Source organism: Prionailurus bengalensis, chromosome C1, assembly GCF_016509475.1.
Source record: "Prionailurus bengalensis isolate Pbe53 chromosome C1, Fcat_Pben_1.1_paternal_pri, whole genome shotgun sequence".
In the NCBI taxonomy this organism is placed as follows: Eukaryota; Metazoa; Chordata; class Mammalia; order Carnivora; family Felidae; genus Prionailurus; species Prionailurus bengalensis.
The window spans coordinates 96549412-96567822 of record NC_057345.1 but is presented as its reverse complement, the minus strand read 5'-3'; the positions used below and the strand labels follow the sequence as shown (position 1 = coordinate 96567822).

Below are 18411 nucleotides of genomic sequence, written 5' to 3'. Positions count from 1 at the left end.
TGCCATTCTTTGCACTAATTTTTTTTTTTGGTTTGGAAAATATAGTTCTTTTTTCATGAAAATGCTATTTAGGCCAACAAGTAATGGGTTTGTTACTGTTATTTTAAATTAACAAATATATTTAACATTTCTCAGTTTTAATTTCTAATAAAGTAAATGTAGATACAACATACATAAACAAAGCTAGCTAGTTTGTTTGTTTTTATGATTTTTTTTTTTATTAGAAGGTCCACACCCAATGTGGGGCTTGAACTCACAACCCCAAGATCAGGCATCGCATGCCATACTAAGCCAGCCAGGCACCTCAAACAAAAGCTATTTGAAGGTGCTCAATAATTTCTAGGAATAAAAAGGAGCACTGAGAATGCAAAAAAATTATGTCCCTTCTTTCCAGGTATAGAACACTATATATATATACATATAGTATTATTATCTGAACAAATTATATATATATGTGTGTGTGTGTGTATATATAAATATAGACAAATATATAATATAATATCTATTTTTTTAATGTTTATAATTTTGAGAGAGAGAGAACAAAAGAGGTGGGGGGAAGGGGCAGAGAGATAGGGAGATACAAAATCCGAAGCAGGCTCCAGACTGCTGGAGCTGTCACCACAGAGCCTGACGTGGGGCTCGAACTCACGAACCTGGAGATCATGGCCTGAGCCAAAGTCGGATGCTTAACTGACTGAGCCAACCAGGCACTCCAGAACAACACGTTTTAGTTGAATATTCCTAAAAATGTTTGGCTTCTCTAGTGATATAAATGTAGCCCTATAAGATTTGTTGGCAAACTTTCCTTCCTCACAGTATTTACTGACTGAAGATATTGCTGTCCTTGAGTAAATCTCACAATTGAGAAACAGAGAAAGTGAAAGATGTTTGAATAAAGCCATTATCACTATTTGGCATTATATCATGTTATGTTACACTGCGTTTTATATTATGTAATTATTTACTCTATTACATTTAGTCAAAGACTGTGAACTAATATAGCTGGTTGATTACATGCTTTTATAAGCTGCCAAAATCAAAGCACTGAAAACAAACTGAATTTCTAGTGGCAGAATCAGTACTCAGGATCAAAATAAATTTTTTTTTTTTATTGTGCTGTTTAAAAAAAAATTTTTTTTTAATGTTTGTTTATTTTTGAGAGAGGGAGCATAAGTGGGGGAGAGCAGAGAGAGAGGGAGACACAGAATCTGAAGTAGGCTACAGGCTCTGAGCTCTCAGCACAGAACCAGATATGGGGCTTGAACTCAGGAACCATGAGATCATGACCTGAGCTGAAGTCAGACACATAACCAACTGAGCCACCCAGGTATCTCAGGATCAAAATCAAATTTTTAAAGAAAAGACACAAGTGAGACATATTAAATACTCCACACTCACCGAAACAGTTACTGAATCCTGTACATCTTTATGACTAACCAACTGAACATTGCCATCTTCATAATAGTGAACCTGTGTGAGACAATGGTTGAGCAAGTTTATGTGTAGTTCATATAAAAACCCACTGCTAAGGTACATATCCATGCCTTAAGCCAGTCCCAATCTTTTTTTTTTTTTTTTACGTCATCACCAATCTTTACCAACACCGAAAAAAATATTAGTATGATCAACTGTAACTTACAATGGTGCTTAAAATTCACAGAACACTAAATTTTAAGAATTCTCACTTTTTTTTTTTAAGCAGGGGAAACTGATTATTAAGTTCAACAAATATTTATTTTGTGCTTATTGCATTCCAGGCATTGTGCTAAGTATTATAAATACAAAGATCTTAAATAAGATTCCACTCTTAGCAGTATTAAAAGATTAAAAGAATTCAAATAAAATCACTGGACATTAGTTTTTCTCTGTGAAAACCAAGGAATTTTAATGGATCCTAATTCCTTACACATCTCTCCATATATATAATCATCAATACTGGTAAGCAGATCTGACCAAGTGCAGGAAAAACTTACTTGACAGTTAAAGACAAATTGAAAAAACAAATATCCTACTAGTAAATTAGCTTACAAAAAAGCAAGACAAAAGCAGTTCTGAGGATATAAGGTAAAGTGGGGTGCTACAATTATGAGACCAATTAGCAAGAAGGAGGGATACATAAGAGACAGACTAAGCAAAGACATGTTAAGACTCAGGAAGTTTTGGCAACTTACAAGATAGCTCCAGTCACCTTAACAAGGCTACAAACTGGTCATATAAAATAGGATGAGGGTTTCCTTTTGTTAAGTGCATTTGAACAAGGTTTTGAAAACAGGAGTTGTCACCTAAATGGACAAGTAGAGAAGGGCATCTAGCAAGGGGATAAGAGAAGTACAAGAGAATGGTTTAGGAAAGAACAAAGAACTCACTGCAAATGAGTTAAGTGTGGAGGGGAATGTGGCAAGAGACAGTGCTATGAAGCCAGCTGGAGATAGACTGTGAAGCAAACTGCCTTATAAACCATGTTAAGAGTCCAGACTTTATCCTATTTAAAGGTGACTGGGACTCAGGGAAAAGGAAATGTTTTAAAAAGATTACCATTTGTGCTATGAAGAAAATAAAGCGGAGGGAGCCGACACTGGGGGCATAATGCTAGAACAGTAGTCCAGGTACTGCCTGTTTCCTTCATCTAGTCCAGGCTACCAGGAGCTATTTTTGTTTTGCTTTGTTTTTGTTTTTAAAGATTTTATTTATTTTTTAAAGTAATCTCTACACCCAACATGGGACTTGAACCCATGTTCAAGAGTCCCCAAGATCAAGAGTCGCATGCGCTACCTACTGAGCCAGCCAGGCACCCATAACAGGAGATAATGTGGATAAAAAGGAATGTTTTTAGAGATAAAGCAGAAGTAAAGAAGAAAGGAACTATATACCCTGCACTACTATGACTATTATTTATTGAGTCCTTACTTCATGTTAAACACTATGCAAAATGTTTTAGTTATTACTTACGTTATCTTATTCAATCTTTACAAAAACTCTGAAATAGGGACCATTGTTATTCCTATTTTACAGATGAGAAAACTGAAGCTTGAGGCAGTTTTTTTTTTTTTTTTTTATACATACCAGAAACTTATTACTCATAGTTCTGGGGATGGAAAGTCTGATATCAAAGTGCCAGCATGATCAGGTGGTTCATTGCAGGCTTCTTTTCTCTGTATCTTTACATGATGGAAGGGGCTAGGGATCTTTCTGGAACTTCTTTTATAAGGCACCATTCCTACTGATGAGGTTTCCACCCTCATGACTTGAGCACCTCCCAAAGATCCCACCTACTATTATCATCATCTGTAGGGGTTATAGTTTCAACATAATGAATTGTAGGGAAACACAAGCATTCAGAACATAGCAGACTGGAAAGAAAAAAATAGATTATTATTATTTTAAAAAACTTTTTTTTTTTAACGTTTATTTTTGAGACAGAGAGAGACAGAGCATGAATGGGGGAGGGTCAGAGAGAGGGAGACAGAACCTGAAACAGGCTCCAGGCTCTGAGCTGTCAGCACACAGCCCGACGCGGGGCTCGAACTCATGGACCGTGAGATCATGACCTGAGCCGAAGTCGGCTGCTTAACCGACTGAGCCACCCAGGCGCCCCGATTATTATTATTTTTAGAAGAAGATTTTTTTTTTTAAAGTCACAAAGGAATTTTATACAATTAAAATATTACATAGACTGATGGGATTTACTGAATAACTAATAGATCCATAAAGGAAAGCAAGTCTGAAAGATGAAATCCAGTAGCACCTAGAGTATCTCTAAAAGTAAAACTTTTAACTGTTTCCTTCTTTCCTAATATATATATTTTTTCAATCTGAAAGAATGTCTTTATTTTTTTTTAATTCATTTTTTTAACTTGTTTTATTTTTTATTTTTTTAAATTTACATCCAAATTAGTTAGCATATAGTGCAACAATGATTTCAGGAGTAGATTCCTTAGTGCCCCTTACCCATTTAGTCCATCCCCACCCCCACAACCCCTCCAGCAACCCTCAGTTTGTTCTCCATATTTATGAGTCTCTTCTGCTTTGTTCCCCTCCCTGTTTTTTTATTATTTTTGTTTCCCTTCCCTTATGTTCATCTGTTTTGTCTCTTAAAGTCTTCATATGAGTGAAGTCATATGATTTTTGTCTTTCTCTGACTAATTTCACTTAGCATAATACCCTCCAGTCCCATCCACGCAGTTGCAAATGGCAAGATTTCATTCATTTTGATTGCCGAGTAATACTCCATTGTATATATATACACCACATCTTTATCCATTCATCCATCGATGGGACATTTGGGCTCTTTCCATACTTTGGCTATTGTTGATAGTGCTGCTATAAACACGGGGGTGGCATGTGTCCCTTCGAAACAGCACACCTGTATCCCCTGGATAAATGCCTAGTAGTGCAATTGCTGCATGGTAGGGTAGTTTTATTTTTAGTTTTTTGAGGAACCTCCATACTGTTTTTCAGAGTGGCTGCACCAGCTTGCATTCCCATTGAGGCAGTTTAATAACTTATCCATGTTCACATATCTAGTAAAAAAAGGAGCTAGAATATGAATTAGGTCGAATTCCAGAACTAAAACCATATCTAACATGCCTAATACCTCCCACTGTTAAGTTTTGTCAAAAAATTAGAAATTCCCTCATCCAGGGAGAAATAAAGTGTCTCATTAGGGACTTAACTCTTCTAAAATATCATTAGAGGGGGATTAAAACAGCCAAGCCTTCATCGAGGCAGAAACCATGATCCTATTAGCAACAAAAAGACTTCCCTGGGCAACATGAGTCGACTATAGAAACTTGTTTAAGGGAACAAAAATAGCTGGCTCTGTCCAGATGGGCAAGAGAAACCACAGACTTTCCATACCCTCTCCAAACCCTTAAATTTCATCTTTTGGCTTTCTAAAGGAAGTTGAAGAGAAAAAGACAATTTAAGAATACACTGGAGAAGCAGGGAGTTGATAAATGCCTATAATACCTACACACAAGAATCACAACAGCAAAGTTCTGAGGAAAAAAAGACCTGGCTAATAATGACATATAAAGGTTAAAGTTCCAATAGACAAGTGAGATAGGGAAACTGAAGGGATTCCATTCCTGAAGGCTCCATTTCTGCTGTTTCTTTAAGTTCCACTCACTCATATTCTGTATTTTGCATCTGAGTAAACCAAAGAAGCTTTGTTCCCACTCCAAGGGGGAAACAAGACAGTTAATCATTCTCTAAGTTTCATCCTAGGCCCCCAAACAGCTGCTAACATCTAAGAAGAACCAGATCCCAAGCATGTTCCAGAACATTACCTTTGAATAAACTCTGGTCAACACTGGCATCAATACACTCTTACCTTCGGTGACTTATGGACTAACACCTATTGTTCACCTGGCACTCACCTTTGATTGGACCCTACCCTGGATTCCTGATGGAACATGTACCCTGGAACATGATCCCTTTCCAATATAAATCCCTAACCCCAAGTGATAGGCAGACTCACTTTTCCTTTTCTGAGTCTCCCAGACATTCCATCTGCTATACTGTATCACTTATGTCATTCAATAAACTCTGCTCTCACTTTCTCCTGGCTAGAGTTTGATTTCTGTCCTATGTGAAGCCAAGAACTCTCTTGGTCCTGTGGGACCCCCTCAGGGTCTTTAGTTCTGGCCTGCCCACAATACCTGGACAAGGATGTTCAAAACACAAGTGGGTCACACCCAAACACTATTTTATCATTTTAAACTAAGAAACTGAAAAGTCCAGAGGCTGAAAAGAACACTAGGAAGAGCAGTGAATACGAACAAGATGGGGGATATTTAAAAAACAGAGCTCTATGGGGAGGCACCTGGGTGGCTCAGTCAGTTAAGCATCCAACTTTGGCTCAGGTCATGATCTCATGGTTTGTGAGTTTGAGCCTCGCATCAGGCTCTGTGCTGACAGCTCAGAGCCTGGAGCCTGCTTCAGATTCTGTGTCTCCCTCTCTGTCTGCCTCTCCCCTGCTTATGCTCTCTCAGAAATAAATAAACATTAAAAAAAATTTTTTTTAAACAAAACAAAGCTCTGTCCAGAAAAGAAACAAGGACTTATATATTTGAGACAGGCATCTCAGAACCCATTTGAAGGAAGGAATTATGCAGGGCACATCTTTTTTGTCCAAGAATAAAGACTATGCAACTGGTTTGAATTTCTATCATAGTTTTTTTTGAAAAATCTTTAAAATGTTTATTTATTTTGAAAGAGAGAGCACGCGAGCAGAGGAGGGGCAGAAAGAGAGAGGGAAGGAGAGAATCTCAAGCAGGCTCCATGACGCCTACATAGAACCCAACTTGGGGCTCGAAATCGCAAACCATCAGACAGTGACCTGAGCTGAAATCAAGAGTCGGAGGCTTAACCACTGAGCCACCAAGGCGCCCCGTATCATGTTTCTTAAGAACTAGGACATGAATAGGAATACCACTAAGTCTTGCTGTTTATAAACTCAATTGAAAATTTTAAAAATATTGATTTCGTTATCTAATACATAAATGATAAACGTAAGCTCTGTTTATCTTTTTTAATTAAAAAAATTTTTTAAGATTTTATTTTTAAATAAATCTCTATACCTAATGCAGGGCTTCAATTACAACCCCAGGATCAAGAGTTGTGTGCTCCACTTGACTGGGCCAGCCAGGTGCCCCAAACTCTGTTTTAAAACAAAAACTCTTTTTGTGGTGGGGAGGGGGCAGGCAAGGGAACAAACCATTTTACTGGGGTGCCTGGGAGAGGAGTCAAAGGGCTGGGAGGACAATGAGATCGGACATCCTTGCCTTGGCCAGGATCTCCCCAGCTTCAAAGTTGCCAAAAGCAACAAAAACCTTTCTAGGTCTCAGCTGCTAATAAAAATTTCAACATGACTATCATCAACATAAATCCTCAGAAACTGTTGACTTCCCAGAACTACCCTTTTGCCTACAGAATAACCAAAGGTCTACATATTGTAGTTACTCTTCCAAGTAATTCTCATTCTGATTTTAAAAGATCTGTAGAAGAAGCCAGCCCTTCTCCAAGGTGTGATCAGACAATCTGGTTAAAAGGTATACATGAGGTCCGGGTAGTGGCCCTTGTTTTAAGCCTTATCAGAAACTATTACCCTTTATGATATGTACTCTTAATTTAGGTTTGCATTGGCAAAGCTGAAACACAAGTAATTATCTCCTTCTGGAAGAAAAATCAAGTTACCTACATAAATTTATAGTAAGCCACCAAGTTAATGCTGATGCCATAGTTACAGGAGATCTAAAGCATTAGGCTACTCATATATATGATTAAACAGAAATAGAGCAATATATGTGGTCTTAGCTTGGGCTCCCCCAGAAGCAGACCCCATGATTAAGATTTAAGAGGAGGTGGTTTACTTGGGAGGTAATCTCAAGAAAGGCTAGTAAGGGCTGAGGTAGTAAGACACAGAAGGGAGGAAAGTGTTATGGGTACATTAATGAACCCAGAGATGACCATTAATGACCCACAGACAGCTGTGGGTCCTGGACTCTGGAAGACTAAGGAGAACATACTTCAGAGTTGTCCCACCTGATGGGTGAGGAAACTGGCATATTTATCTACCAACTCTTGTATGGCACTAAGGGCTGCTCCAGAGCTGTGAACTTAACATTTTCAGCTTGCCTCATCTGAGTTGGGCATGCTCCTGTGGCTAGGAAGAGCTCCCAGGAAACAAGTTACTGTTACTTGTAGCAGGAAGCTATCCTGAAAAGAGCGGGTACAGATGACATGTACCATATATATTTTAATTAAATTATATCATTAAGAAAGGCAGCTCTTGCTAATTGCTTTGAAAGTAAGACTTAACACAATATAATAGAAGTATGATTAGGTACTGATCTCAGGTATCAGTAACTGTTTAATCCTACCTGAGAGTTGGCTGGGCTTAAGAATTCAATCACCCTGAATTTGAATTTCAAACCTCTGCTAGGATATCAGAAGACTCCGATTGAGACAGGCATCCACAAGCTCCTTATTCACCTGCCTATCTGTTCTGACACCAGCACTAGAAATCTACTCTGCTTGGTTACTTATATTCCATTCACGATGACACTTGGTCATTCGCTCTAGTTCCTGTTTTATTTACTTGATAATACAACCTTCTGTCATTACTGTAAAAAAACAAAACAATCCCATTCATGTAGCTGTCTTCAAAGTTAAGAATTATGTTTTATATGTACACGCACATACACACTTACATGGGCTAACATATACGAGAGACCCTAAGTAAGTCACAGCAGCTGCTATTTAGTCACTTCTTAATAATCATTTATTTTCTTCTTTCCTAGAACTACTATTTGATAATTCCTGGAAAAATCTTGTTATCTTTGAAAGAGAAAAATAATAAGCAAGCAGTACATGCCATATGACTATCCTTTATCAACCCAGAATAGCTCTGCTTAACCATTTCCCCATGAAGGAGGCTTCTATTTCTATTTACTACCATCAGGTTGCATCTACACATAGTTGTTCCTTATTTCGAATACCAGAACAAATACCAACTTGCATGTTTGTTTTGAAGATGTGACATTTTAACATGTCCTATTAACACATGGGGATCTCACCTGAATCTTAAGTACTCCAACCACCTGGGCTGTAGGTGGTGTGATGGTGAACTTCCACTCTGATCTCCAACGACCATTCCTATTAAAACACACACAAGGCTGAAGAGTTAGCAATAAGCACAACAAAGAGGTGATTTGCTGCTGAGGGACAGAATTTGGGAAAGAGAAAAAAAAACAAAACCAAAACCAAAAAGAAACAAATCATTTCTAGTTTGACAAATCCAAGGCTCTGTCTACTCAAATACAAGTTTGTATCCAAGTGTCTAAACGTAAGTTTTTTAAAGTTATTCTGACTTTCATTTTTCAATCATGGAACAGAAAACCATGCTTATACTATTCATGGTAGGCTCTTCCACAAACAGCTAGATGGGCTGCTGAGTTTTGCAATTAACTCAAGTATTATTAACTAAACCCAAGTAAAACTCAGATTTTCCACTGGGTACTTTCTTAACCAATCACTTATTCTCACTCAATAGAAGAGCATTTTTTAAAAAGACAAGATTATAAAATCTTGGCATTGAAAGGAATCTAAATGTTCACGTCTAAACCTCTCATTTTGCAGATGGGGAACTGAAGCCTCTCAGTCAAATAACTTATTCTAAACTAGTTAGATTAAAAACCAAGTTTCAACTACTGGTTTGTTTTCTTCCCAACAGAAGTTAAGACACAAATAGAAGAGAACATCTACTTTCTTACCAGAAGTTTTTAGGCTGAAACTGGTGGCTTTCAATACACGCAATAATGGTCTGTTGCCCATCTATAGTTTTAGCATAAACCTATTGTTAAACAAAAAAAAAAGTTAGCCTCTGAAAACACATTTAACCTAAATGCCAAATACTGTACAAAAACAGCATGCTAAATCCTCGGAGGAGACAAAGAATCAGGTAACTCACAAGACTTCATGGGATACAAACACAGAGCAGAACATGTTTAGTTCCACAGGAGACACTGGTACAATGACTGCAGAAGGCAGTACTGCTCCTGATTTGGGGTACAAGGGAGGTGACAGTTGGACTGGGCCTTACAAGACAGGTGAGATTCTCATAGGCAGAGACTGAGAGGAAAGATGAGTAAACTCTTCAGATAGGAAACTGGGGGCTTGTTCAGTGAATGGCAATTAGTGCTTTCAGGTTAGACAGTACGTGTGAAGTGGACTAACTGAAGTGGGTGACAATACAGGATAGAAGATATAAATCCCACAGTAATAGATAGAAGGTAAGAAGTATGGACATTATTCTACAGGACAGACACCAAAACAACATACCAGGCACTATTGTTTGGGGAGAATAATTAATACTGGTATACAGGCTAAAGTAGAGGAAAAGCTAAAGTTGGTTAGGAGGCCAGAGCATTAATCTAGGCAATAAGTCAGGGTAGTATCAGTGGGTATCAGGGTGCAAAAGCATAATCAAGTCTAACAATACACTGCAGGTGAAGGACAGAAAAGGGGAAAGAGCCAAAGTGCTTGCATACTGGGATGACCAGATAGACAGTAGTATCATTAACAAATTGGGAAATTCAGATAGAGATGTGCAGCTAGTAGTCAGAAGCCCCAACTGTTCCTTAATGTAGGAGAGGTGAACAGAAATGCAATCCCAAGGAAAAGGAAAAAAAATAAATAGAAGAACTTTATAGTCCACAAAATATTTCCACATGTTTGAGTTTTCAAGAAAGAGAAATAGAGCAGTGGGGAATGCCTACATTTACAAAGGTAGGGGAGAAGAAAAGAAATAGAGACAAACTGAGAATGAGTAGAGGGTGCTGACAGAGCAGTCTAAGCAAAAGGTAAGTAGTTGGATGGTCTCAGTGTGAAATGCCATAAAGAAGTCAAGGACGAAGAAAAAGATACTGAGGCAATTCAGGAACCATTAGTAAACTCAAAGAACAGTTTCTATAGACTAAAGACTGAAGCCAAAATTCACAGGGTTAAGAAGAGATACATAATGAGGAAATGACACTAGTAGGAGCAGAATGCTCCCAGGTTTGGTTACATAGTAGAGAGAGATGAGGGAAGAAAGGAAGTGAAGAAGAGGGAGGAAGAGCAAGGTAGAAAGAGAAGAAGAAAAGTAACTGATGGAAATTATGACTGAGGAAACGTTTGTTCTCCTTAAGAAGAGAAATAAAAATATTTAAAGAGATATGTATCAGATAGGATAGTATAAGATCAAGAATAAAGATCCCCCTTTCTAAGATTCAAGTACAGTGGAAGAGAGGGAACACTGCTGAGTATGGAAAGCAGAGAAAGATTTCATGTCAGTCTTACTAATATGCGGGGAATCAGACAGATGCCTAAGGACAATGGGAATGAATTGGAACACACTATATTGAAAACATTATGGGAAATATTGAGATGAAATCAAGAATTACCACCAAGCAGGACAGCTCTGAGGATGTAAGACATTTGGGGTACAACAGACACTGTCAGAACAATTTGATGGCTTTCTGTAGCTCATTTGTTGGCAGAGACAGTGAGAAAATGGCACGTGAGGTTACTTGGTGTGGAGGCTCTCCAAAATAAGAATGAGTAGTGTCAAACTTTAAATACGTAACAAATGAGAAGTTGAAAGTATATTTAGGATTGCAAAGCCAATTTCTAAAAGAGTATGCCATGTCTTCCTTTGTAATATCAACTGTAATTATCCACCATAATGGGTTTTCTCCATCATTTAAAAAATAAAAAAACATGTAATAATAATGATATTCAACACTTATGCAGAACTTCCTTTGTGCCAGACATTTTCCAGGCATTTTATATGAGTAATTACTTCATTCAATCCTCACAACATCCTATGAGGTAAGAACTATTATTTCCATTTTATAGGTGAAAAGAATTGAGGCAGACATGTTAACAAAGTCACAGAACTAATTAAGTGGCAAGACTAGGATCAAACCAGTTAGTATGGCTTCAAAATAAGGGCTCTTACCCAATATTCTATTATCGCCACTTAACTCATCATCGTTAAATATTGAAAATATTCTAACAGACATTTTTCTTAATCGTATTCACAACCTTACAAAGGAAAAATCATGATAGAGCCAAATTTTAACATTAGTAAAAAAAAAAAAAAAAGTCAAATTACTCTTGATTAAAAAAAATTCAAATAGTTTTGACGATCCAGTGAAAGCATCTAAACTATGTAAGTAGCTTTCTGTAAAAAGGCCTATACTAAAAAGTCATGAATGTGGCAATAGCTGTCTTGACAATCTAAATTTATTTACTTATGTCTAAACTAAAGATGTTAAAGAATTTTCCATATAAAATTGTCCATTTATACCCCTTCAAAAATGCAGAGGAGAATAAAATGCAGAGGAGACTCTAAGAAGAAGTGATTTTTGGCTAGCCAAAGCCCACAAAGGATAAGGTAAATGTAGAAAATAAAACATCTCTAATAATGAAGTAGGCAGATACTTAACAGTACAGAAGCCGTTGGAATAATGATCTTTCACATAGGCCCTTAAAGCACTGTCACAGGATTCTCTCCAAGACTTCAGACCTCCATCTACGTCCTCTGGCTGGGGGTCACTTGCTTCTTTCCGTAGATGGTCAAACTTAAAGGAAATTTTGTTTCTTGGATCTAAAAATCTGCTATTACCCAGGTCACCATGTTCTGTAATTAAGACCTTCCAAAGAATAATTATAAATATGAGTAACTCTGTAAAAAAAAGTTCTTATCAAATTTAACAAAACAAATAAAAGTTCTGAAGACAGTTAACTTTCCATTTACTCAGATTTCTCTTTCATACTGATTTTTCAATCAAGTCACATTTTTTAAAAATTTAACTTTTTAAGTAAACTCCACCCCCAAGGTGGGGCTTGAATTCATGACTCTAAGGTTAAGAGCAGCATGCTCTACCAACTGAGCCAGCCAGCTACCCCTTAAGTCACATTTTTACTCTTATTAAAAATATTATGTTTAGGGTTAAATCAGCTCTAAAACCACATTTCTCCAACCTATCCTTCATTTCTTGGTTTCTGTCTAATGTTTTGCCAATGTATATACTTTATACATAGCTGCAACAGTAACTTCTCTATACATTTTAATATCATTTTTTTCACATATTTCATAAACCTTTTCTAGTCATTATACTTAGCATTTAAAATAGGTAATATTTGTAAAATAGAAACCCTGGAAGAATATATCAGGGATTGGCAAATTTTTTCTGTAAAGGGCCAGATAGTAAATATTTTCAGCTTTTCTGGACATAGAATCAGTTGTGCCTACTCAACTCTGATGTTAGCAGGAAAGCAGCCATAGACAATACAAAAAACAAACAAGCAGGGCTGTGTTCAATAAAACTTTATTTACAAAAATAAGTGGTACCTGCGATGCATAGCTTGCTGACCCTTGCTCTAAATTAATAAAAATCAGTTGCCTTATGAGGAAAGGGACATTTATTTGTTAGGAATTTGGTGGATATGAGATAAAGATGAGAAAAAGATCTCACTATATATATATATTTTTTCCATTTTTGAACCATGTGAATGTATTACTTATTCTATTTATTTGTTTGTTTAAGTAGGCTTCACCCCCAGCACAGACCCAACAGATTCACGACCCTGAGATCAAGACCTGAGCTGAGATCAAGAGTCGCGTACACTCAACTAAGCCACCCAGGCACCCACCCACCCTTTTAGTTTACACAAAACTAGCATACTATACTGTGTTTCACTTTTTACTTTTTAAATTTAATATACCTAGAAAATCTTTCCATAGGAATACTCAGAGAACTTCCTTGTTTTTTGGTTTACAATTGTATACTGCTCCATTGTATGGCTATACAAAAATTTATTCAACCAGTCCTCTATTAATGGATAGTTGGGTTGTTTTCAATCTCTTACTATTATGAACAATATTGCAATAAATGTCCTTGTATGTTCATTATGTATCAATTATGTACATGTGCCATGTACTCATGTGAGGTAAATTCTCTGAAAGGGGAACTGGATCAAAGCATAAACGTATTCATAATTTTGTTAGAGACTGACAAACTGCCCTATATGAGAGATAGGGTGTGGTACCAAGTTACAAACACACTATCAGTAGAAATTTTAACTGCAATTTCTTTTCACCTTTTAAAAAGTCATTTACTGTATTTCCCCTTCTGTGAACAGTCTATTCTTATCTTTTGCCCACTTTTCTATTGGGTATTTGGTTTTTTTCTAGTTGAACTCTTTTTATTAATTAGGCAGATAAAACTCTGCATGTGTTGAGTTTCAAATTTTTTCCCTAATTTGCCATTTGTCTTTTGACACATTTACCATTTTTAATAATTACATATAATTTCACAATATTGACATACCATAATATATTTAATCACTCCTGAATTGAAGCAGGTTTAAGTTACTTACCATTTCCACTATCGAAAGCCACTATAAATTCTCCCACAAAAAGTCTTCTGCTTAAAAATAATTCTTTGGAAAGAATTCCTAGTTTTGAGATTCGTGTCCTTATCATCAGACTACCCTTTAAAAGCTTGATTATTTCCTTAGTCTTACTCTCATAAAGCTTTCTCATCACAATCCTGCAACTTTTGTAATTAAAAAGTAAATATGTTCACATTAAAATTTTAATCTGCACTACCTTAATTACTATTTCTGGGCGATGTAACACTTTTCCAAGTTTGCTTTGTATTTCAGTTGGGTGCAACTGAACCAGTTGGGTGCAAATGGTTCATTTCTGTTGCTCATTTATTCACTGAACTCTTGGCATCATCCTTAGGTATTTGAATAACCTCTTAACTATGCTTGAGGCACATATTTTCTTCTTTTAAAATCTTATTTTAAGCCCATTATATAAAGGTCACTTTCTTTTATAAACTTTTCTAATGTTTCATCATTACTTAAAAGTTATGATTCTCTTTCCATTTCCTACTAAATTTTTATGTTTTAAAAAATATTTAACCTTTAATCTCCACCTGGAATTAATCTAAGTGTATAGTTGGCACTGGAAATCAAAGTTAGAGTAATCTCATAAATTTTATCAATTTCTTCCTTTTCCTTTCTGTTTTATGATACTTAGTTTAAGGGCTTTCTGATTCTTGCCTTGTGTCTTTGTTTGCTAGCATTGGTCTTTTTTCATTGTTGTTCCTGATCAGAATAATCCTGTATGGTCTATTTTTCATAGGAATTGTATGAAATCTATTTGAAAAACAAAATTTCCATACCATTTATATTTCCTTTTTTTTTTTTTTTTTTTTTTTTTACAGTTTATTCATTTTTCAGAGACAGAGACAGAGAGTAAGGTGGGGAGGGGCAGAGAGAGGGGGAGACACAGAAGCAGGCTCTGGGTTCTGAACTGTCAGTACGGAGCCTGAAGTGGGGCTTGAACCCACAGACTGTGAGATCATGACCTGAGCTGAAGTCGGATGCCTAGCCAACTGAGCCACCCAAGTGCCCCTCATTTATATTTCTTATTCAAACAAGCTTTCCATATTATTTATATTTCTTATTCAGAAACCCTGTATTTAAATCTAATTTCCCATTTACTTCCCAGATTAAAGTGTGTGTGTGTGTGTGTGTGTGTGTATGAACTGTATAGCAGACTCCTGCTAGTTTCCAATCCAATATCCATTCTTTCCTTTTCCCTTACTAACAGAACCCCAAAAGTTTCCAAAAAGACTGTGTATACAAATACAAAAATGATACTTCCCCACTAGGAATGACAAAGTGATAGGAGTTCTGGCAATAACTTATCAGTGAAAGTTGCTTCTGGAATGGCCAGCACCTTTTCCAACTTCCTCCTTCTTCCTTCCTACAACTATGGATTTAGTGCCCTGAAATAGAGCGGCTCTCTTAAGAGCATGATAATGAAAACAATACCTGGAAGGCAGAAGAGAGAGCTGGAAGCAACGTGGGTCTCTGATGACATCATGGAGCTACCATGTAACAGCTCATAACAGCTCTAAATATTACCTCCGGATTTCTTACATGACAAAAATCTCTACGTAGTTAACCCACTGTAGTTGATTTTTATTATATGCAGGGGTGGCATCTACTTTGGTTTTGTCTTTTTAATTTTTTTCCTTTGTGTGTGTGATGTTTTATGGCATCTACTTTATTTATTTTTCAAAACATTTTATTTTTAAGTAATCTCTACACCCAATGTGGGTCTCACACTTCTAACCCTGAGATCAAGAGTCGCATGCTCTACCAACTGAGCCAGCCAGGCTCCCCTATGGCATCTTCTTTAATAACTCATGTATCTTTCCTTATTTTAATGTCCAGGTAATAGCTTTTTGTTGCTGTTGTTATGGCTAAGAATGCCATCTCCTTTTGACTACATTTTTAAGCTGGCTACTACTGGTGTATGGGAATGGTCTTATAACATGTATCTGGACACAGATCTTATTTCAATAACTTGTCTATATTACATTAAATTATACAATATCAATTGCAAGCAATATTTATCATTTTCTCCAGTATTGTTTATTGTTTATACTTGTAATTAATCTATTTTCATTAAGAAAATTAATCAAAAATATAAACCAAAACAAAAACATCAAAACAAGCAAAACAAATTCCAAAAATCCTGTAATTCCAAGACAGAGTTAACATTTTGGTGTATATTTTCATACATTTCCTTTCCTATGCACATCTATATACTTTATACCTTTGACTCCTAAGATGTGTATGTCCCTCCAGGGGCACCTGGGTGGCTCAGTCAGTTAAGCATCTGACTTAGGCTTAGGTCATGATCTCACAGTTCGTGAATTCAAACCCCACATCAGGCTCTCTGCTGTCAGCACAGAGCCCTCTTCCGATCCTCTGTCCCCTCTCTCTCTGTCCCTTAGGTACTCTCTCTCTCTCAAAAATAAACAAACATTAAAAAAAAAAAAAGATGCACATGTTCCCCCCATCACTTAACATTTCATAAAATGGGATACATCTTATACTTGATGGCATCTTAGGACTTTGCCAATTAAAACTGGCAGTGTTTTTTCTTAGTGGTACATAAAATGGTGCATCTTTTTTTTTTTTTTTTTTTTAAATTTCTTTTTTCAACGTTTATTTATTTTTGGGACAGAGAGAGACAGAGCATGAACGGGGGAGGGGCAGAGAGAGAGGGAGACACAGTATCGGAAACTGGCTCCAGGCTCTGAGCCATCAGCCCAGAGCCCGACGCGGGGCTCGAACTCACGGACCGCGAGATCGTGACCTGGCTGAAGTCGGACGCTTAACCGACTGCGCCACCCAGGCGCCCCAAATGGTGCATCTTTTAAAGAATTTAAAATGCATTAATTCTAATACAGCTCATTTAAATATCTATTTGAAAAATAAACTAGCACAATTCTACATATGTTCTTTTATGTTTTAGCTTAATATATCACAAAAATCTTTCTAGATCAATACTTTAGCATATGTGTTACCAAAGGGAGTATATCCCAGATCAGTTTTTACATCACTTTTCAATGTAGTCATAGTATTTTGGTCTATAGATAATTAATTTAATGTTGGTTGGGCATTTAGATTGTTCCCAATTTTTCACTATTATAAACCTTGTTTCACTGTCATAAACCTTGCTATAATCTTTTTAATACATTTATATACTTATTTTCCTAGGATAAATCTTACGGATTTGTGGGTTCAAAGAAGATTCAGACTTTTTTCTTTAAGTTTATTTTGAGAGACAGAGAGAGAGTGCAGACATTGAGAGTGGGGGAGGGACAGAGAGGAAAGGAGAGAGAATCCCAAGCAGGCTCCACACTACATGGGGCTTGATATCACGACCATGAGATCATGACCTGAGCCAAAATCAAGAGTTGGATACTCAACCAACTGAACCACCCAGGTGCCCCTCAGACTTTTTTTAACAAGGATTTGGTATTTAGTGACATACTGCCTTTGAAGTGCAATTAATGAATTTGCAAAGTCCTGCCAGACAATGTTTATAACTATGACAATAATGGAAATGTTTGCTTTGTTCCTCTATTTGAATAGAAATGTCTGTTTTTCTATAGAATATCAAATATAATGTCTCCTATTATTCTTACCAAGGAGAATTACATACAGCTATAAAATCTGTATAAAACTCAATTCTTTTACTTTCACTATTCTTGTTAGGGGCAGCTCTTTTTTTCTGTCAAAGAAACTCCTGGTATTATCAGAGAGGGGAAGAATTTTCTTATATAGAACATTTACAAAAGCTCTGATAACTACGGCATGAATTTATTCAGCATCTTATCTTCAGACATTTGCTTTGGTTTATAGGATTTCTACTACCACCCAGGCACAGCCTACTAAAAAGAACAGTCATTACCTGATCTTCATATCCTTCTATCTTCACAGGCGTGAACTGATCCATGTTATACTGGGCAAATGCACTGTATTTTAACAAGTGGAAAAAAAAGGGGGGGGGGGTTGGGGGGGGAGAGAATTATACATAAAGAAACACCAAAGGTAATTCACATAATAGTGAAAGAGAATGTGAAAACACTCCCCAGTGCTCTTCTCTTTCTCTCTCCAGGCAACTAGTGTTATCCTAATGACTTCCCACTTTCTGAAGGAACTCTTCACAGTGATCTCAGATGTGCCCTAAACTCTGAAATTACCTTTTCGTCTCCACTTCTAAACTCCAACAGAATTCCCCTTAGACAATTCCCAAGTTTTAAGTAATCTGATTTTTGTGAATTACCAACTTTTAGATAGAGGCTTTCAGTAGTTTAAAGAAAAAACAAAAAACCCTTCAGTTGATGCACTATTTTAGCAATGCTGCCTTCTTTATTCTGGACTTTCTGAGGCAGGGCAGGCAGGAGAGATCATAATTAAATGTACTGGAAGGCATTTGACATGGGGAGAGGGTGAGGCAAGAGCGGAGCGTGAGTCAAGTCTCAG

General features: G+C 36.8%; 1 protein-coding gene across 2 annotated transcripts in view; it reads right to left on the bottom strand.

Annotated features, from left to right (window-relative positions):
- The window catches only part of CAPZA1 (capping actin protein of muscle Z-line subunit alpha 1), a 49733-nt gene that overhangs the window by 2924 nt on the left and 28398 nt on the right, over window positions 1-18411 (bottom strand). For both annotated transcript variants that reach the window (XM_043575862.1, XM_043575863.1), the window contains exons 4-8: window positions 17837-17900; window positions 11994-12200; window positions 9276-9355; window positions 8580-8658; window positions 1399-1470 (exon numbers count right to left, since the gene is read on the bottom strand). In XM_043575862.1, coding sequence (XP_043431797.1) covers window positions 1399-1470; window positions 8580-8658; window positions 9276-9355; window positions 11994-12200; window positions 17837-17900 — 502 coding nt within the window. The remainder of the gene's footprint in view (window positions 1-1398; window positions 1471-8579; window positions 8659-9275; window positions 9356-11993; window positions 12201-17836; window positions 17901-18411) is intronic.